The sequence below is a fragment of the Globicephala melas genome, chromosome 10 (genome assembly GCF_963455315.2).
Source record: "Globicephala melas chromosome 10, mGloMel1.2, whole genome shotgun sequence".
Classification (NCBI taxonomy): Eukaryota; Metazoa; Chordata; class Mammalia; order Artiodactyla; family Delphinidae; genus Globicephala; species Globicephala melas.
Window position 1 is genome coordinate 74,510,158 of NC_083323.1, and position 21,780 is coordinate 74,531,937.

Genomic DNA, 21,780 nt, shown 5'->3' on the forward strand with positions numbered 1-21,780 from the left:
TCCTTGGTGGGACCCTTCCTTGTTTTCTTTTCTCCAGGGTGGATGCTCATCCTACTTGATTCTTATTTTTATTCCTTTTTCCTTTTTCCCTGGAGTGTCACTCATATGCTTGGCTCCAACTCTAACTCTAAGCTGTTGATTCCAACCTCAACAATCCTGTTTCCTCACTATAGCTCCTAATGCCTGTTGTACATTCCACCTGAGTGCTCAGCTCTCACTTGAACTCAATATATCAAAGCAAATTTTGATACTTTCAACAGTTGCTGGCCACACAGCACCTGACTCACATCAGTCAGTATGCTGGGCAGAGGAGATAATCAATGAAGACGATATGCTCCTTATGCTCTTGAAATCGAAAGTCTAGCAGGGGCAATAGGTATCAAGCAAGTTGTCACACAATAATTATTCTAATTATGATAGTTAAAGGTAAAAGGTATTGTACTACAATCTAGTCTATTTTGGGCATTTAGGAAGGCTCCTGTACAAGCAAAATATTTTAGACTTTATAATCCTTTTATAAGAATGTTTACTTTCCTATATTCTTTGAATAAACTGGAGAATTCTTTAGGCCTGTCCTTTCTGATACATTCTTGAAAATGGATTTCTTACAGCAGCTTTGAAAAATCAAACTCTCTGAATTAGCAGATTTAGTGAAAAGCTACTTGAAGAAACTTTAGGTAAATTTGGCAGCTGAAAACATTTATAAAAATAATAATGTGGGTTTCCCTGGTGGCGCAGTGGTTGAGAGTCCGCTGCCGATGCAGGGGACACGGGTTTGTGCCCCGGTCCAGGAAGATCCCACATGCCGCGGAGCAGCTAGGCCCGTGAGCCATGGCCGCTGAAACTGCGTGTCCACAGCCTGTGCTCCGCAATGGGAGAGGCCACAACAATGAGATGCCCGCGTACCGCAAAAAATAAATAAATAAATTAAAAATTTAAAAAAACAATAATAATGCTTAGGGTGATAATAATAATTTGGTGATGATGGTTTAAATTCTCTAGCTCTATTTTCTCATGTAAGCTACCCAAAGTAGCACTCCAAGAAGTGCCACTTATCTGCCAAGTAATAATTTTAAATTACTTATATAGCTCATATTACTAAAGGGGATCCACATTCACTATAATTCAATTACATGGCCTTCCCTGAACCATTCTACCCTACTATGCACCTCTCCTCCTTGAAGCTTGAAAAAAAAAAAATCGATATATATACACATCTTCTTTATTCCATCATTACTTAAACTCCTATTCATCCCTTATGGCCTATCTAAAATGTCACTTCCTCATGGAAATGTCCAATAAATACTTTGCACTGGTTTCAAATAACTAATCTGACAGAGCAACTTACTTTATGCACAAAGAAGAGTCAAAGATGAAATTCTTTTATCTAACAGGGAAAACGGCAGTTTACAACTCTTCTAGAGTTAGATGTTCATCTGAATATGATTATCCAATGATAACTAGTTAACATTAAGAATTTTCATAGAATAAACCCTACATTCCTTGAAATCCTTTAAATGTCTTTAGGAGAAATGCAAATCAAAACTACAATGAGGTATCACCTCACACCGGTCAGAATGACCATCATCAAAAAACCTACAAACAGTAAATGCTGGAGAGGGTGTGGAGAAAAGGGAACCCTCTTGCACTGTTGTTGGGAATGTAAATTGGTACAGACACCATGGAGAACAGTATGGAGGTTCCTTAAAAGACTAAAAATAGAACTACCATATGACACAGCAATCCCACTACTGGGCATATACCCTGAGAAAACCCTAATTCAAAAAGATTTATGTACCACAATGTTCATTGCAGCACTATTTACAATAGCCAGGACATGGAAGCAACCTAAGTGTCCATCGACAGATGAATGGATACATAAGATGTGGCACATATATACAATGGAATATTACTCAGCCATAAAAAGAAACAAAACTGAGTTATTTGTAGTGAGGTGGATGGACCTAGAGTCTGTCATACAGAGTGAAGTAAGTCAGAAAGAGAAAAACAAATACTGTATGCTAACATATATGGAATCAAAAAAAAAAATTGTTCTGACGAACCTAGGGGCAGGACAGGAATAAAGACACAGACACAGAGAATGCACTTGAGGAAATGGGGAGGGGGAAGGGTAAGCTGGGACGAAGTGGGAGAGTGGCATTGACATATATACATTACCAAATGTAAAATAGATAGTTAGTGGGAAGCAGCTGCATCACACAGAGAGATCAGCTCGGTGCTGTGTGTCCACCTAGAGGAGTGGGATAGGGAGGGTGGGATAGGGAGATGCACAGAGGGAGGGTATACGGGGATATATGTATACAAATAGCTGATTCACTTTGTAATACAGCAGAAACTAACACATTGTAAAGCAAGTATACTCCAATAAAGATGTTTTAAAGTCTTTAAAGGTGCCTTTCTTAAGAATTTTACAAGAACATATTGTAAACCCATCTAACACCTGTCAAGGGCCCCTATTAAGTCTCTTTCAGATACCCCAGAACTGTAAAATTACTGAAGACTGCAAGTCTATTCTCTGAAAAACTACATCCTACAGAGACACAGCCGGCCTGGGTACTGCTGTGGACCAGAATAGACATAAACCCACCCCTTTTCCTGCATCTTGCCCTGTGAAGCCCAGTAAAAGGCTCAAACCTCCACCCTTCGGTGCCGATTCTACTCTATGAGTCTGGCTCCTTTCCTCCCTTGGAAAGTGAATAAAAACTTTGTTTTCTTCTCTTGCTAATATTTCTGTGAATTCTTTCACAATCCGCGTCGGCTCACCTAACACATATTTTCATGATTACTAGACACAGAATAGATCTTACTTTTATTTCTTCAGTAGGCTTCTATAAAATAAAAGTATGGTTAGCTTAAAAAATATACTTAGGTCTCTTCCCCTAAGCTAATTTTGGACAGCATAACAGAAATGTCTGGAGTTTTAGGACATTTTCCAATAGGCAAAGGGAAACAGAAAACTCTAGACTAAAGTGTGACAAGTGGTGGGTGGGGAGATCAGGAAAGGAAACCAAGAATGAAACGTGGGAAGGATTTTTGGCAGCGCAAAGCCTCCAGACTGCACCCACACATCCTCACCTGCAACTCTATAGATTCTCTAGCAGGTGGCTCCAATTGTATTAAAATGTTACAACCAACGTAGGGTAAGTCCTCAAATCACGAAAACGGTTCCTCCCTGAGTTAGTCTTGCCAGCGGGCAACTCAGTGCTTCGGCGCTTTAAAGGAAGGTGGATACCCATAACCCTCCGTCCCTCTGTACCCCTTCTCCTGCTTCGCGGTACTCCGCGTCCTGATCTCTGTCTCCCCCTGGTGGTGAGCGTCCTGGGACCCTCAGGCGCTGGGGTGACGCTGGAGGGAAGGTGCCTGTAATAAAGGTCGCTGTCGCTGTAATGGAGGGGAGCGGCGGGCTTTTGCAGCTTCTGCATCCTGGCACAAGTCTGGCGGCCCCAGAATCCAGTTTCCAACACTGCGCTCACTCCGGCTCAGTTCTGCTTTCATCCGTCCAGGTTCATTCATGTCTTGCCGGGTGGGAGTCGGAGTGAGGGAGGTCTGTTTTGTAGTTGTGATTCAGGTTTTAGAGCGTAACTTCCATGCATTTGGAAACGAGGGGGCGCAGAAGACCCCCGAAAGTAGAAGGATTGTCACCTTTAGACCCCTATGTTCCGAAGAACTCAAGGAAGAGGGAAACCAGATGGCTCCCTTAAATCCCATATAGTTTTTTCCCCCTCCACCTTAGGTCCACCCTGCTCTCGTCTTGTTCCATATATTGATCTGTTACTTTACCACCGCATACATAAGGTTGGAGATCGTCCCCAAGTCCGTCTCATCCTCCCCAATCCTTAAGCGGCCGCGGGCGGACAGTTCAGAAGCGGGGACTCGGCTCGCCTGTCCTATGGCGTAGTGCGGGGGACCTCCGTGGACTCCGAGAGCGAGGTGAGGATCACCGCTGGATGGGAAGGGGTGGGCTTATGATGCGGGATTTAGGAACTGTCGTGGGTGTGAAGAGGCGGAGACAAAACCCTAACCGCGCTCCAAACCGGGCTGGGCTTGCTCTACTAGACGGTTGGGTTCTGGGTCTGCGGCCACCTATCCCGCCAGGCTGCCCGGTGGCTCCGCAGAGCCTGACGCTCAGAGCCGGGAAAGGATCGCGGAGTGTCCTCAGCCGGGGCTGCTGCCTGCAAGGAGGGGGCGGGGAAGCTGAGAGCCCGGTGCGCCACTTCCCCGGCAGCTTCAGCTTGTGCAGGCCTGTCTTGCTGCTGCCTCGCGGCTTTGCACTGAGGTCCGCCTCTCCCCTCCCTCCCACTTCCCGCGAGCTGCCTCCGCCTTCTTCCTCTGCCTCCACCCTCAACCTCCAACCCCGACTGTCGGGAGCAGGGCTAGGAGCCCTCAGTCGGCCGGAGCTCTGGATGTGGGCGCCAGCCAAGCCCACGGCGCCTACCTCCAAAATGGACAGCCGCTACACCAGCACCGCCGGCCTCGGGGATTTAAACCAGCTGAGCGCGGCCATCCCGGCCACACGAGTGGAGGTGTCCGTGTCCTGCAGGTGAGGACGCAGCCCTCCCCCTTCCTCCTTCTGGCTCCCATCTACCCTCCCATCTACCCGGTCGGTAGCGCTTGGCAAGCGCTCAGGGTACCCCGAGGCTTTGCGCGGGTGTGAAGTTGCGCAGTGAGTGGGAAATAGCCCAATTGTGGGTCTCGAGTCACCGCCGGGTCGAGTGACAGAGCGGAGAGCCGCAACTAGGAGCGAGTGTAGGCTACGGGACTGAGACTTAATTTCCTTTCTGGGAAATGCTGTAAAAGTTGGCTGGGCTGTGACTCAGCGGCGGGAACCCCTGGCCTCCGCCCACTTTACAAGCCCTTTTTCACGTCGCACACCCGAGCTGTGGGGTTGGGTGATGGCAGGAATCGAAGGGGACAGCATTGCCAAAAGCGCTTGTGAGCAATGCGCGCAGTGGCCCAGGACTCCCTCTGGTAGGCGTGTGCAAACCTGCTGTCTGCACTGTTGGCTCCAAACCCGGCAGCTTCCTCCCCACCCACTTCCTGGAGCCATCCAGCTTGCTTCCCGCGCCCCCCCACCCCCCACCCCGGGCTCTATGCCTTTGGCCTTCTAGGTGGAGATTTCGGCTGCAGCCTTACCTAAAGTGTGGGAAGTCAAGACATTTTGCCTGCAAGTGGATACATTTGAGTGTGTGTAACAACCTACACTCTGCTGTACGTTTCAGACTCCTTTGCGTGACGTTCTTTGGGTCAGTTTCCTTGTAAATAAAGCAGCATAATTGCTATATTGCAGAAGATTTTGAGAAACAGATGGACAGACTACACTAAATTTGTAATGGCAACAGAAGGAGAGAGAGAACTTGCAAATTATACTACTGACTGGAGCCCACTCCCTTGTTTGCATACTTTGATCTTGCTCAGTGGAAAGCTCTTCTCATCTGTCCACTTTTCGCTTGTTTTTAATGCCCTCAAATCCTCCCCTTCCTTTTTTAGCAAAAAAGGAAAAAATCTTGAAGAAATTTAATAAACATGGGTAATCTTCGATGTAAATAAGCCCCAAGGCATAAACTGCTATCAACCCAGTGGTGTTTAATTTTGCATTGTCACAAGACTAAGCTTAAAAGCCAAAGGAATGATTTATTATTATTTTTTTGGTGGAGACTCAAGCACCAACACTCCCCTCCCCTGAGGTATTAGGGGAGAGGTGATAGATAGCTTTATAGCTGTCCTTGAAACTATATCCCATGATTGCTTGCTTCCTCTTAAGTGACCTCAGACCATAACAGTAATTCTGATAGTGGTTGCTAACATTAGTGGTTGCCTTATTGTGGTCACTGCTTTAAATGCTGCCTGAGATTTCTGTCAATTGAACAAGTGAATCTGAGCGGAAAATTCTTTTTAGACCTTAATTTCTATGCCTTTTTCTTTTCTCTGAAGCTAGCTTTGCGTGCTAGAGGGAGGTTATTAATGTATACAGATAATGCGTAGCCTAAAGTCCTACAATAACAGCATTTTCTAGAGTTCTTATTCTCTGCTGAACATCCTGCAAGTCTGAATGGCATGTGGCCTGTACATGGAATGAATGCAAATGTAAATTAAATCTGAATTCCCCATAAGCTCTTTAGGGGTGATGGAGACATTATACCTTAGCTGGTCTTTCTGCCCATAAGGTCCATATTTAACTGCTTGTTTTGTTGTTGTTTTTTTCCTCCCTTTGATGCTTGTTTGCTATGGGTGTAGTACTGGGAATCCTGAAGTCAGTTGGCTTTAAGCCAGTTTCTTTCAGCTTGCTACCTCAGAACCTGGAGATCCCCTTGTTTCAGCCTTTTTTAATACCACTGATTTATGTATTGTTTTTAATTTTTAAATGTTCAAATAGAAAAATAAGTTCTGAAAGAGAACCCAAGTACTTTTAGTACTTATACTGTTGATAATTGGATCTTGTAATGGTAGATGGTGGTGTCTTTTGGGCTTTGGCATAAGAGACCTGGTTATATATTCTGGCTTTGTGACTTACTAGTGTTGTTGCCTTGGAGCAAGTCTTTAAGCTTTCTAATGTCTAAAATGAAGATAATTATGGTATTTATGTTATATAGGGTGTTACCAGAGTTTAATAAAATGATATCTGAAAAATACTAACGCGATGTATGACACAAAAGAAAGTGTTAAAAAATGTTTGTTATTATTATGATATTGGAAATAGTATTTATTGAATAAATGCATTATATATGATTCAGCTATGGAATTCTGTAAATAGTCCTTCTCTGTTGAACTTCAATAAATTGGTTAAAGGATACAAGGATAGAGATGGCCTTGAGATACCTGTTCCCTCTTTCTCTTTCTTCTTTGATATGTATAAAAAGCGTATTTCCTGGTTGTTTGTGGGGATTTTACTTAGCAACAAGGTGCAGCTGTAAGCCCCTTAGCCTTACTATGGGCAAGCAGAGCAAGGAATTACCTTGCCTTTTCATATTGAAGACTTCTTATGATTTGCTGACAACCCTTTTGATAACCTCCTTTCACTGTGTCCAATCTAAGACTTTGTAAAAGTTTTATGATGTTTGCATCTTCATTTTGAGGGAGGTGAGAAAATCAGCAACTGAAGCTTTAAGCAAAACACAATTCATGGAAATCATTTCGTCTATTCACTTATGGAAGTGTTTGAGTGTCTTATATATTTAGCCCTATGCCATGCTCCATGAGAAATGCAAGAGAAGTTCACTGAAAATGTAAAATCTGGTTGGGAGATAAATATAATATTAGATTATATAACACACAATAACATAGGACTAAATCCAAAGATGAGGTTCATGCACAGGTAGGGAGGAGATCATTGTGGAACAGAGTACTTGGAATATGCTGCAAAGAGGAGATGGGGCTCAAGTGGAGACAAGACAGACTGGCATTGCTGGTATGAGAGAAAGGGCAGTATATGTGGAGTTTCCGTAGTAGCTACAAGGTTGGTTGTTAGAGTGACAAGTACACTTTTCTAGCTATATTTATGTAGAGATAAGCTCCTACTCTTTGACCTAGGCTTCTACTCATTATTTAGCTCTTATTGCATTCATTTTTAAAATTATGTTAATTTTTTAACATTTAAGATTTTTAAGTTATTGGGTTACCTAATTAAAGTGTCTATAGCTGAAATGATACAACCTTAGAAACATAAAGTAACATTTATAACATTCCTGTTTTATTCTGAAAACAGATTAACATAGAATAATGTTAAAACCAATGGGAAAAATAATATGCAGTAATTAACTGTTTTCCCTGGAAACTTGGTTTGTTGCACTATTTCTCACACACTGTTTTGATGATTTTTGTCATTTTCTCTGATTGAGAAACTAGCTTATCAAGTATAAAAGCAGGGAGGGCAGTCTATATTTCTAGATTTTGTAGGTTAGGTATCACATGTAAATCCTTTCAAAGCAATAATCCTGTAATGGTGATAAAACTAATTTTAAAATCTAGTGTGGAAGGAAGAATACAAAGTGGAAAAGTAATTCCTACTTTGTACTAGGAATTCTAAAAAGCACTTCCTGACCTGGCCATAACTGCCTTGCCTAATCTCCCACCACTCCTTGCATGAACTCTATGACTGAACATAGTCTAACAAATATGTGCTTACTATATGCGAAAACTAGGGCCAGGTAAATGTGGCTACAGAACACTAATAAGAGGTACAGTCCCAAAGCATGTGCTGTTGTCCTATTGGGCCAAACTCTCTTTGCCTATGTGGCTGTACACATGCTGTTCTCTGCCCTGAACGTCCCTTCCTCTCTTCTCCTTCTTTTCTTGATTAGCTTGTTCTCCTTCTTCAAGGCTCAGGTCAAACATCATTTTCTCTCATGACCCCGACCCCTCTTCCAAGCTGGATTTTGCTGTATTCTCAAAGCAGCTGGTATGTACCAATATTATAGTTATAATTCTTGGTCTCTGTAGTCTCCTTGAGGACAAGTTTTGTCTCTTTCGTATCTACACATTCTGAATTTGGCATAGAATAAGTAGTCAGTAAATGCTGGATGATGTAATTCTCTGAATGAATCATCTGTCATGGGGAGAGGGGTTTGCCTGTTAAAATACAAACCCCTAGGCCCCACACCAGATCTACTGAATGAAAATCTCTGGGACTAAGGTCCAGGAATCTGTACTTTTAAAAAGTTTTCCATGTGCTGGTTATATACATTAAATTAAAAGAAAGATATTGTTGGAATGAACAAATCTATGAATAAATCAACTCTGAACCTAGTATGTGAGTAGTAGTCAGAAATTTCTCTTTGCTTTAGATAGGGCCATTGGTGATTCATTCTCAACTTGCTGACAAGATGTTGTTACTCTGTCCTGGCACTGCTGACTTCTCAGACACCTCATATTACACAGGGCTTATGAATTGTCTTTTGGAAATTTTGTACCAGGCTTTTTTTTTTTACCATTTCCCTATGCATTAAACATTTTAATTTACTTGTTTGATGAGCTAATGACTCTGACTGTAGTTACTTGGTTTGGATTAACAGTACCTGCCTCAGTAAGGTGCTAGGAGTATACTTTTCAATGGCATGCTGGAACTGGCTTAAATGGGATTGAAACAGGAATTTGTGTGTTAGTGGTTAAATACAGAGATTTTTAAAAATTTAAGTTATGTAAGTCTAAAATTAAATTATACCAAAGACAAAGTTAAGACATACTCAAAAATTATTACTTCCTAATTATTTTAGTAACTACATTTTATTATTATCTAGATTCTTTACTATCATCTATGCTCTGTTTCTTAAATCTGTGAGTTGAAAATATTATGCAATTATGTGCTACTGGTCATCTTATCTCAATCCATGTTCAGTGACATCACATTTGGCAGCTTGAAATTGACTGTGGTGGGAATATTTACATCATGGAAAGTGGCAAACACTACAAATCAGGGTTTGATATATTGTTTTATTGTTGTCTATGCTTAAGACATTCTGTGGGAATCAATTGGCTCTATAGAATTTATAATAAAAGTATTATTTGTATATATTTTATTATTTGTAAATTGCTCAGCTACACATACTTTATATCAGTAAAATTTATAATAAATTATGTACCTACAACACACACATACATTCAGTTTTTTGGGGGGAAATCTGTTTTTAAACATACTTGCACATCACTGTTTATAGGCCTTTTGTAAAAGATAAAGCATGTACAAAGGAAAATTACTGCTGCTGTCAGGTTGTCACTATTAGAAATGGTAGTGTCAAGTTCGGCTCGGTCTCTGGTTTTACTTTTTTACTATAATAAGTGGGGTTGTGTGATCTTTTATAATCCATGAAAGGTTTTGGCAGCCTGCAAAACACTTTTTCTTTTCTTCTTTTCATGTAGTCCTTTCCACATCTTTATTCTTCTTTTACTTTGAAGATTATTTTTCGTTTTTCCATCCACTAGTGGGATGTACTTTGCAAATTTATGTGTTACAGTTCCAACTCATTTAGTGATTAATTGAGCACTGGGGAAAGCAAATTCAATTCCAAGAGACAGAATCTGATTGGTCCAGTGGGAAGTGATACAGTTTGAAACAGATACTGATGCTGTTCCGAATATCTATGGTGAAAGAGAATCAAAGTGTTCAAACACGATTGGTGGCTCCACTCCAGTCCACATTGGTTTATCTCTTATACACACTTTACCCTTCTTTTGTCAGACAAAATGTTCGACATTAGCCTGTAAATAGGTTTTCAAGTGATACTGATGAATTATAAAGTTACTATAAGCTAGGGAAATTAGAATACCTGTTATCCTGTTAATGAGGCATGTGACAGGCATGGCCATAAAAGCCTATTCTCTGGCTCTGCAGTTCCTGAGTCCTGTGGTTCAGAATTGTATTCACCCAATAGTGCTTTTTTGGGTTTGTCTTAACCCCAGAGTTTCAGAGAAATTTGTCCTAGGGGCATGTTTGGACAGTGCTTTTGAAGTCTTAATGGTGGAGTTGCCCAGGTATGTCTTAGCAGAGAAAAGCTTTACTCATGTTGTTGTTCTATCAATAGTTTGGTATGCCCTGCATTTTTTTTTTTTAGCATTTGGAGTGTTTAAAACAGCCTTGTAATGTGGAGAATGTGAGTCTAGAAGCAATTCACAAAGCAGGGCCCCATAGGAGAGGATGCTAAAGCTGTGCTCTTTTAGGTATGCTGTTTGTGGCATAATAGTCAGAAGCCTGAATTCCCTATTTGATTTTACTCAAGGCAGAGAAGAAAAACAATCCATCTCAAAGGGGTTTTATTCATTTGTTAGCCTGTTTTATAATAATAACACTTGCTTATTTGAGCCAGTTTGCTTAGCCTTGAGGAGCATGGGTGTGGAAGTAGACCAGTTCTAACACTTGCTAGCTATGAAAACTTGGAAAGTTACTTAATCTCTCTGTTCCTCAATTTTTTCATTTGTAGAGTGGGTATAACAATAGCCCCTACCTCTTATTTTGTTTTGAGGGTTACATAAGCTAATACATTTACATGAGTTAAAACACTGCTCGTCACATTAATTAAGCGATCAGTAATTACAAATAGATATAAGCACAAAATAAAAATCACCCACTATTTCATCAAACTATATGCATTCAGTTCATTTCTTTCTCTTGGGAGGCGGAGATATTGAATAATATCCTGCGAACTGAGAAAGAACTTTGAGACTGAAAAATGAAGCAGACAACTCCATAAAGTGCAATTATAAAGTTTATTGTGGGTAACTTACATACAGGTAGGAAAGATCAGGCGAACAGAAGATCCAGAGGCATTCACAGCTGTGCTTTGTACTGCCAAAAGGGGTATGGGGGATTTAAAGGTACCAAAGTTAAAAACAGAATCAGACTACCAAGTAAGAAGCACATCCACACAGACCGGAACCAGGGACACCCACCCCACTTCTGGGTCTCATGACCATTAACCATCTACCTCAGCAAAAGGCCCTCTTCCAGCTTTCATTTTAGATGAAGGCAAGGGTAAAAGTTGATAGGGAACTCATCTGGCTTGGGCGCATTCCTTTGTGAGCTAGGCTAAAGCTCAGTCACCTGGAAAGGACTGCAGGCCTAAGATAGAGCTGCCAAGATGGAGCCAGTATGGTTCAGCTCCACGCTCCACCCCGACATCTATAAGGCCTGCACGATCTTATCCACCATTCTTCCGAGAATACCCTAGAGCCAGACCTCAGGAGTTTACATGCTGGCCCCACCCATTGTCCCCGTGATGTAAGGCTGAAAGACAGTATACCCCTGGCATTACTTCAGAGCTAGACATTGGCAGCAATCTGCATACCCAGAAGTCAGAGTGGTTGTGGATGTCAACATAGGTGGTAGCCCAGGACAAGAATGCATTAGTGAAGGTAGATGGCACTAATCTTAGAAGGAAAAGGCTAAGGATGATAAGTGTTTTAAAGGTACCAAGAAAGACAAATCTTCGTTCAGAAACAACACTGTAGCAGTTTGGTCTCCATGTGCCAGGATCACCCTGGGCTTTGACACTTTTCCAATAGGACAATACCAGACATTTTGTGCCTTTACATCGGAACTGGGCAGGGAGATATTATATGTGGGAGCTTCAGTAGGGGCTCATAAAAGAAGCCCTACTTCAGTCCCCCATTTGATTTCTATGGGTGTGATCACCTTGGTTATGGCTGGGCCTTCACTTAGAAAGATTGAGGAAATACTATGCCAGGGCCTAGCCCTTACCCCCAAGGTATAAGGATGCCAAGCCACCTGGGAGGGGTATACCATTTGTCTCCAATCTAAGATAGTCTCCCCAGGTAGGAGGGTCTGTGGCACTCTTAGGATAAGACCCACATCCTATCAGATGGGTCTCAGTGCTCCTTCTAACACTTGTACCTTTCAGGCCCTAGTTGGCAGAGCAGGCACAGTCAGTCTCTCATAAGCAGACCTGTGGCCTGCTGTGGGTTCAGTGTTTAGCAGCCACATGGCTTCTAACAGTGGTAGGGAACAACTTCTTAAAGACCCGTCTGGAGAAAGCTTCTTCAATGTCTCTTTCAGTAACCTGTTCATTCTTTCTACCAGCCCTGTGGCTGTTGGGTTATATGGCAGATGGAAGGTCCATAAAATCTCCTGGGCTTCAGCCCATTCTTTTACATCATGACCAGTGATATGGGTCCCTTGGTTGCTGTCTGTATGAATGGGGATCCAGTACATACTTTCCAACTTGGTCAAGCCCCTGATAGTGGCTGTCTGATTTGCCCTTTTACTGGGAAAGGCTTGTATCAGTCAGGTACCTGTGTCCACACAGGTCAATGTGTACTTGTGTCCTTCTGATAAGGGCAGGGGGCTGATATAGACCACTTACCACCTGGTCACTGAACTAGTGCTCGTCCGACGTGACCAGGAGTATGTCTCAGGGGTCGTCACCACAGGCTACAGTAGGGGCAGTCCCTATCAACTGCCTGCCAGTCAGTGTATTTGATGGAGAGGTGTAACCTCTTGGCTATCTCCCAGGTGGTTGGGGCCTCAGTGTCTGTCCTGGTTTTCAGTGAAGCCACTTTGCCACGTCTGAGGGAGTCTGTAACTCTTCCAGGAGGACAGCTTCATCCTTGGCTAGGGTGTCTGCTTTGTGGTTCCCAGGCAGTGTAGTTGGAGAATGCCCAGAGACGTGCCTTACCTTGATGGCAGTACTGGGTTGTGTGCACACATCCCAGATGTCCCTCTGTAGGTCAGCTCCCCACAGATGCCGTCCCAAGATAGTCCAGCTTTCCTGATGACATTGTGGCATCCACATGGTCAGTCCTTTTCACACAGCCCACTTGTCTGTGGCTGTATAGAGGGGCGTAGATTGATGAGTGATCTCAAGCTATACTCTCCCCAGTTTAGCCCGCTGACTGCTGTGCTTAGTGCCTTTTTCAAACCAAATGACATTGAAATCCAGGCGAACTGCTGAAGTGGGCCAGGTGGGGGTATTGCCTTGACTGCTGCCATTGGTGAACCATGTCTCAGGAGGAATGGTCCCGATTCCGTCTTTGACTTGGCTGAGAGGGGAGCGATGGGTGGTATCTGAGGGGCCATGTCTAGATTCACATAAGACCCTGGCCCAAGGAGAGCATGTAATTTCTCAGACAGCAGGCTTGAATTGTACACATTATCTTGTTGAAGGTATGGGTGCCACTTTTGCAGTGTGCTTACGTGGGCACAGGCACTTTTTGGTTTAAGGAGCATGTTCTTAACCCATTCACTTACTGGGAGGGAAGTTTGAACAGACACTGGTAAGTCCATGGTGAGGCCTTCTGTTTTTGCTGCAGGGCCAGGTAGACTACAAGGAGCTGTTTTTCAGTAGGGCTGTACCTCACCTGCTGTCCCTTCTACAACTGAGAATAAAATCCTAGTGGGATGCAATTCCTTTCCTGCCTTTGCCACAGGCCCTAGCCAGAACCTTTCAGGTGTGAGTCAACATCTAATTCACAGGCAGCGTCCCACATAAGTACTCCCAGAGCCTGAACCTGTTTTACTACAATTTCAGCCTTTTCAAAAGCTTCCTGAAGGTGGATGTCCTCGTCCCATTTTTGTCCCTTTCTAACCAGAGAGTACTATAGGGGCCGTATTATTTGTGCCGAATGCGATATGAAAGGATGACAATAATCTAGTGACCCCAGAAAGGATTGTAATTCCTTGACTGACTGGTCTGGCCAAGGCTTGGATTTTATCGATAACCGAGGCTGGGGTAACTTTTGTCTTACCTGACCAGATAACTCCCCAAAACTTTACTGACTGCCCAGGTCCCTGGATCTTGTCAGTGTTTATTACTTCCTATCCTCAGTTCTGTAAATGTGTCTGTAAAGAGGCAGCAGTTCGAGGCAGGAGTGACAAGGCATCAGAGGTCAACATAATGTCATCAATCTAATGAAATAATTCCAGCTCAGGGTGGGGCTTTCACCAGATTTCTAGGTCCTGAGCGACCAAACTATGACAAATGGCAGGACTGTAAATAACCTTGAGGCAAGACCTGAAAGGTCCATTGCCTCCCATCCCAGTTGAAGGCAAATTGATCTTGAGAGCTAGCACACAAAAGAATGCTGTAAAAGGGGTTACAGAGGTCAGTCACACAATAGAAAGTTTTCAGCGCAGAGGAAAGATGTTCTAAAATAGTAGCAATATTGGAGACCTCCACATGGATGGGAGGAACCACCTTATTTAATTCTCTTTAGTCAACTGTCCCTTTAGGCCATTTTACTGGCTGCAATGGACTATTTTAGGGGCTGTGCATGGATCTAATGACTCCCACATTTTCTAGTTCTTTAAGTGTAGTAGTAATTTCTTCATAGCCCCCAGGCAGCCAATACTCTTTGACATTAACAATCTGGCAGGGTAAATGGACAAGGGTTCACTTCACATGGCCCACCAACATGGGTTTCACCACTCTGATGCGAAGGCAGAACTCTCCAGTAGTGGTGGTCAAATCTAGGTCTTGTGAAACATCAACGCCTAGTATATATTCTGGTATGTGGTCAATGTATATGAGGGACAGGCAGGGGACAAACAGCCAATTTGGAGATATAAGCTGGTTTGTCTTACTCGAATAGTTTGGCCCCCTTATCTATCTATAGCCTGTATTCTCCCCCAAATTTAAAAGGGTTGTCATGCAGTAAGGTATACTCAGCTGTGGTATCTACCAGTGCTAAGACTGTTCGTGCAGGTCCAATAAATCATCAGTTCCACTTGGGGCTTCCAGTCACCTCCTACAACACAAAGTAGAGGACAACGTTGTCCCAACCCCTAGTTCTCTGCATGTAGGGGATCCATCCTGGCTTTCTACTTCTAGTGATGGGACACTGGGACCCATTGCCACATGTTTATGTTCAGTAGGCAGAGGAGTGAACTGTCTTGTTAGGGCTTTCCACAAAGATAACAGGACTTAATTAGGTTGCTTATCAATGTCTTCCTTTGGAGTCCTTGCTACTCCTATATCCTGCCAAAGCTGTTTGCATGTCAACTGGGTTGGTCCTTTCTGTGTTTTCTCCATCCTTTCTTTGTTTCACCTTTATTTCTTTATTTTTGTTTGCCTTTCTGTTTCCTTCGTGGTGGACTCTTTCTGTTTCACTGAGATCTGCTATAATTGCAACTACCAGAGCTATTGCTTTACTGACCGTAGGTGCCAGAACTGATATTAAGGTGCTATACCAAGCTCCAGGAGCAAGACTGTAAGAAGCAATCCTTCATACCTGCGGTAAATATTTCTTCATGGGTTGCCTGAGTCTTTGTTTGAATGAGTGGATGAGTCCTTGGGTCATCTTTCTCTTCAACAATTATATCTTCCTACTCAGAGGAATCATTACACCTTGGATCCTACCATTTGGGATTCCAGTCTTCCCGTGAGATGATGGTATTCACTTTGTTGGTGAATACAGGTGCCGCCTTTGCATTTTAGCCACTTTAGTCATTTTAGCTTGACCTCCAGGTGTTCTTGTTGTAGTAACTTTTTGGCTAGTAGATCCTAACTAGAGGAACAAGCCACTTGTAGATCTTATTCTAATGCCAGGGCCTCTTTAGATTTTTCTAGTTCCTACCTGAGTTGGAGCTCGTTTTCTGTATCAGTCTCAGGGCCCAATGCAGAGGCCATAGCATACCTATTTTCCCACCTTAGTTTCTTTTTCCTGTTGTTTCAGTTAGAATGTCCAGCAACCCTTTTGGTGTTTTCGGGGTGTCCCCAAACTCACGTGCCTGCCTGAAGCATTCCAAACTTGGCTAGATCTCCCCATGTGGAGGAAGCTGGCCATCCTGGGATTTCCACCACTGACAATGGGCTTTCCCACAACACATTTCCTTTACCCATGCCTGTTTCATTTTCTGTCTTCTGGCTGGCTTGCCAATTGTTGGGAGGCAGAGGTATTGAATAATATCCTCCAAAATGAGAAGGAACTTTGAGGCCAAAAAACAAAGTAGGCAGCTCCATAAAGTGCAGTGGATGGAAGGGAAGGGAGTAGGCCTGGGAGCTTAAGAAGGAGCTGACAAAATGGAGCCAGTGTGGTTCAGCCACATACTCTCATGTATAACATCACATTTATACTCTCGTTGTCCCTCTGTGCGTGTTTTTGTGTGTGTGTGTAAGTTCACACACATTGTATAATGGGATCATACTATATATTCTATACAATTTATCTTCTGCACTTTTCTAGTAATATTATATCATGAAGATGTCATTAGTTTTTGCAAATATAACCTTCCATGTCTCTGCTGTAGTCCATTATTTGGGTATACTATATTTATTTAATTTATCTCTTATTTTCCAAAATTTATTTCAATAAGTTACTGTTCATCTGCTTCATGTGAGCATTCTTATTTGCAAACACTTGAGTACACCTGTGATTCCTTTTTTCCTGGGAATCGTTTTCTAGAGCTGAAGTTATTGATAAGCTATCTTCTCAAGGAGATTTTAATAGCTTGTTTTGGTTATTTCCCCCATTCCTCTTTAAATAAGCTGAGTGAAGTATAAACGTCTGGCTGCACCTTTCTAAATACTTTCATTCCCATGAGTAAGTTGCATTTAAAGATTAATGAGAATTTGGGGCAGCAAAGTATACCAGCAAGAAAATGGAATTGAGTCAGATGTCTTTAAATCCCATTTTTATCCCTTTTTGTAATGGTATTTTTGGTAACTTATTTCAACTTTTGGAATCTCATTTCCTAATCAGTAAAATGGAAATGACTTAAAAACCAAATTTATAAGATTATTGGGGAAGTAAATGAAGTAAAGGCTATAAAATACCCAGCACCATGCCTGTCACAAAAAAGGAGTTAATAACTGTTAGTCTTATCTCAGTTTATTATCAGTATATTGCCGTGTGGCACAGAAGCAATATAGGAGAGAAGGGTCTTTGTATTCTAATACTTTGGGATAATTACAATCAATTTGGGAAGTCATACAAACATGAAATGCAAAGTTGCAGTTACAAAAGGGAATGTTAAAGACCATACATTGTAGTCCAGGCATATACCTGGAGGAGATATAGAATAAAATAATGATCACAAGAGTGTAGATTTGGAAATGCATACTCACGTTCTACAGATTTTACCCCACAGCTCCTCCACCGGAACACACATAATCAGACATGTGGACCTAATAGGATTTGACAAATAGGAGGTAGTGTTTAACAACAAAGTTTCAGAATCAAAGCACATTCTTGCATCTGACCAGTAAGATCAATGGGCTGATGTTTATTTAGAGAGGTCTTTTGTGTCAGACATGTGATAAAACAGATATCCAAGTAGATGACAACACAGGCTGAAAATGGGTAAGCACTTATTGCCAGTGATAAAATGAGGTATATTTAAAAGCTGCCTTGCCTCAATGGCCAATGTTCACTGCCTGACATACAATACCTTAATACTTTCAAACTTGTGACAACCGTTAATGTTAATGCCTCTTCAGCCAGGATCATTAACTATCAGGCCTTCTTTTTCAAGTTGTTAGACATTTTGTCAAGTTTATTCTGTAAAGAATAATACTCCAAACATTCTGAGGGAATTATCAGATAATTTCCTGAAACTCTGAAGATACAAAATATCATTGAATAATCCCTGGGTAATATTTCTATTTATTAGACAGTAAAGCTATTCAAATATAAGCTGTACTAATGAGTCCAAGAAACTTGAAAGCTTTGGACATTTACATCAGTGTCCAAATCTAAATCTATGTGAGACAATGTATAGAGCACTTAATATATGCTAATTTGCTCAATCCTTACAACAGTTATGTAAAACAGGTAATATTATGTCCTATTTTACAGGTGAAGAGATTGAAGTTCAGAGAATGTTCAAGTAATTTGGCCTAAGTTGCACATCTGGGGTGGTGGGGGTGGGGCGGCAAGGTATGTATGGAGATCCTGCTCTATACATATTTAATTCTTAGGTGTATGCTTCTGACCACTAGCCATATTCCGTTACTCTTCTCTAAGTTCTTGTTTTTTTTAAGAGTTTTATACTATTTTTTAAAAATTGAGGTACAGTTGATTTACAATGTTTTGTTAGTTTCAGGTATACAGCAAAGTGATTCAGTTATACATATATATATATATTCTTTTTCAGATTATTTTCCGTGATAGGTTATTATAAGAAATTAGGTATAGTTCCCTGTGCTGTACACTAGGTCCTTGTTGTTTATCTGTTTTATATATAGTAGTGTGTATGTGTTAATCCCAAACTCCTAATTTATCTCCCCCCCTTCCCCTTTGGTGCCCTTAAGTTTGCTTTCTATGTCTGAGACTCTATTTCTGTTTTTAAAGTAAGTTCATTTGTATCATATTTTTTTATTCCACATATAAGTGATATCATATAATATTTGTCTTTGAGTTACTTCACTTAGTATGATAGTCTCTTAGTCCATCCATGTTGCTGCAAATGGCAATATTTCATACATTCTTATGGCTGAGTAATATTCCACTGTATATATATACCACATCTTCTTTATCCATTCAGTTGTTGACAGGCATTTAAGTTGCTTCCTTGTCTAGGCCATTGTATCAATAGGTAGTGCTGCTATGAACATTTGGGTGCATGTATCTTTTTGAATTAGAGTTTTCGTCTTTTCCTGATATATGCTCAGGAGTGGGAGTGCTGGATCATGTGGTAACTCTATTTTTAGTTTTTTGAGGAACTTTCATATTGTACTCCATACTGGCTGTACTACTTTACATTCCCATCAACAGTGCAGAAGAGTTCCCTTTTCTCCACACCCTCTCCAGGATTTATTATTTGTAGATTTTTTGATGGCCATTCTGACCAGTGAGAGGTAATACCTCATTGTGGTTTTGATGTGCATTTCTCTAATAATTAGCAATGTTGAGCATCTTTTCATGTAGCTGTTGGCCATCTGTATGTCTACTTTGGAGAAGTGTCTATTAAGGGTTTCTGCCCTTTTCTTGATTGTTCCTTTTTTAAAAAAAATATTGAGCTGTATGAACTGTTTGTATATTTTAGAAAGTACTCCCTTGTCCGTAGCATTGTTTGCAAATATTTTCTCCCATTCCATACGTTCTTTTCATTTTGTTTATGTTTTCCTTTGCTGTGCAAAAGCTTTTAAATTTAATTAGGTTCAATTTGTTCATTTTGCTTTGTTTCCATTACTCTAGGAGATGGTTTTTAAAAAATATTGCTACCATTTATGTCAAAAAGTGTTCTGCCTGTTTTCCTCTTGGAGTTTTATAGTATCTGGTCTTACATTTAGTTCTTTAATCCATTTTGAGTTTATTTTTGTATATGATGTTAGAAAATCTTCTAATTTATTTCTTTTACATGTAGGTGTTGAATTGTCGCAGCACCATTTATCAAAGAGACTGTCTTTTCTCCATTGTACATTCTTGCCTCCTTCATCACTGATTAATTGACCATAGGTTTGTGGGTTTATTTCTGAGCTTTCTATCCTGTTCCATTGATCTATATTTCTGACTTTGCATCAGTACCATACTGTTTTGATTACTACAGCTTTGTAGTATAGTCTGAAGTCAGGGAGCCTGATTCCTCCAGCTCCGTTTTGTTTTCTCAAGATTGTTTTGACTCCTCAGAGTCCTTTCTGTTTCCATACAAATCTTAAATTTTTTTGTTCTAATTCTGTGAAAAATGCCACTGGTATTTTGTTAGGGATTGCATTGAGTCTGTAGATTGCCTTGGGTAGTATGGTCATTTTAACAGTATTGATGCTTCCAATCCAAGAACATGGTTTATCTGTCCATTTGTTTTGTTGTCTTCAGTTTATTTCATCAGCATCTTATAGGTTTTGGAGTACAGGTCATTTGCCTCCTTAGATAGGTTTTTCCTAGGTATTTTATTCTTTTTGATGCAATGGTAAATGGGATTGTTTCCTTAATTTCTCTTTCTGATATTTTGTTGTTAGTATACAGAAATGCAACAGATTTCTGTATATTAATTTTGTATCCTGCAACTTTACTGAATTTATTGATGAACTGTATTAGTTTTCTGGTGGCATCTTTAGTATTTTCTATGTATAGTATCATGTCATCTGCAAACAGTGACAGGTTTATTTCTTCCTTTCCAATTTGGATTCATTTTATTTGTTTTTCTTGTCTGATTGCTGTGGCTAGGACTTCCACAACTATGTTGAGTAAATGAGGTGAATAAAAGTTTTCTTGTCTTGTTCCTGATCTTAGAGGGAATGCTTTCAGCTTTTCACCATTGAGTATGATGTTAGCTGTGGGTTTTTCATATATGGGCTTTATTATGTTGACATGTGTTGTTTCTATTCCCACATTCTGAAGAGTTTTTTTAATCATAAATTGATATTCAATTTTATGAAAACCTTTTTCTGTGTCTATTGAGATGATCATATGGTTTTTATTCAGTTTGTTAATAGGGTGTATCACATTGATTGATTTGTGGACATTGTAAAATCCTTGCATCTCTGGGATAAATCCCATTGATAATGGTGTATAATCCTTTTAATGTATTGTTGGAGTTGGTTTGCGAATATTTGGCTGAGGATTTTTGCATCAATGTTCATCAGTGATATTAATCTGTAAATTTCTTCTTTTGTGATATCTTTGTCTAGTTTTTGCATTAGTGTGATGGTGGCCTTATTGAGTGAGTTCTCAAGTATTCCTTTCTCTGCATTTTTGGGGAATTGTTTGAGAAAGATAGGTCATAAGTCTTTTCTAAATGTTTGGTAGAATTCATCTGGTCCTGGACTATTGTTTGTTGGGAGTATTTTTTTTTTTTTTTTTTTTTTGTGGTACACGGGCCTCTCACTGTTGAAGCCTCTCCCATTGCGGAGCACAGGCTCCAGACACGCAGACTCAGCGGCCATGGCTCACGGGCCCAGCCGCTCCGCAGCATGTGGGATCTTCCTGGACCGGGGCACGAACCTGTGTCCCCTGCATCAGCAGGCAGACTCTCAACCACTGCGCCACCAGGGAAGCCCCTGTTGGGAGTATTTTAATTACTGATTCAATTTCAGTACTGGTAATTGGTCTGCTCATATTTTCTATTTCTTCCTGCTTCAGTCTTGGGAGATTGTACATTTCTAAGAATTTGTCCATTTCTTCTAGGTTGTCCATTTTATTGTTATAGTTGCTAATAGTAGTCTCTTATGACTTTTTGTATTTCTGTGGTGTTGGTTGTAACTTCTCCTGTTTCATTTCTGATTTTAATGATTTGGACACTCTCCCATTTTTTTTTCTTGATGAGTCTGGCTGAAGGTTTATTGATTTTGTTTATCTTTTCAGAGAACCAGCTCTTAGTTTCATTGATCTTTTCTATTTTTTTTAAACCTCTACTTCATTTATTTCTGCTCTGAGCTT

The 21,780-nt window shown here is 41.0% G+C and overlaps 1 protein-coding gene across 1 annotated transcript in view; it reads left to right on the plus strand.

Moving 5' to 3' along the window:
* Positions 1–3,365: 3,365 nt before the first annotated feature.
* LOC132598031 (uncharacterized) overlaps positions 3,366–21,780 on the plus strand; it is a 51,661-nt gene continuing 33,246 nt past the window's right edge. Inside the window, exons 1-2 of the mRNA XM_060306972.1 lie at positions 3,366–3,524; positions 3,817–4,561. Of these exons, the coding sequence (XP_060162955.1) occupies positions 3,969–4,561 (593 nt within the window). The 5' untranslated portion in view covers positions 3,366–3,524; positions 3,817–3,968. The remainder of the gene's footprint in view (positions 3,525–3,816; positions 4,562–21,780) is intronic.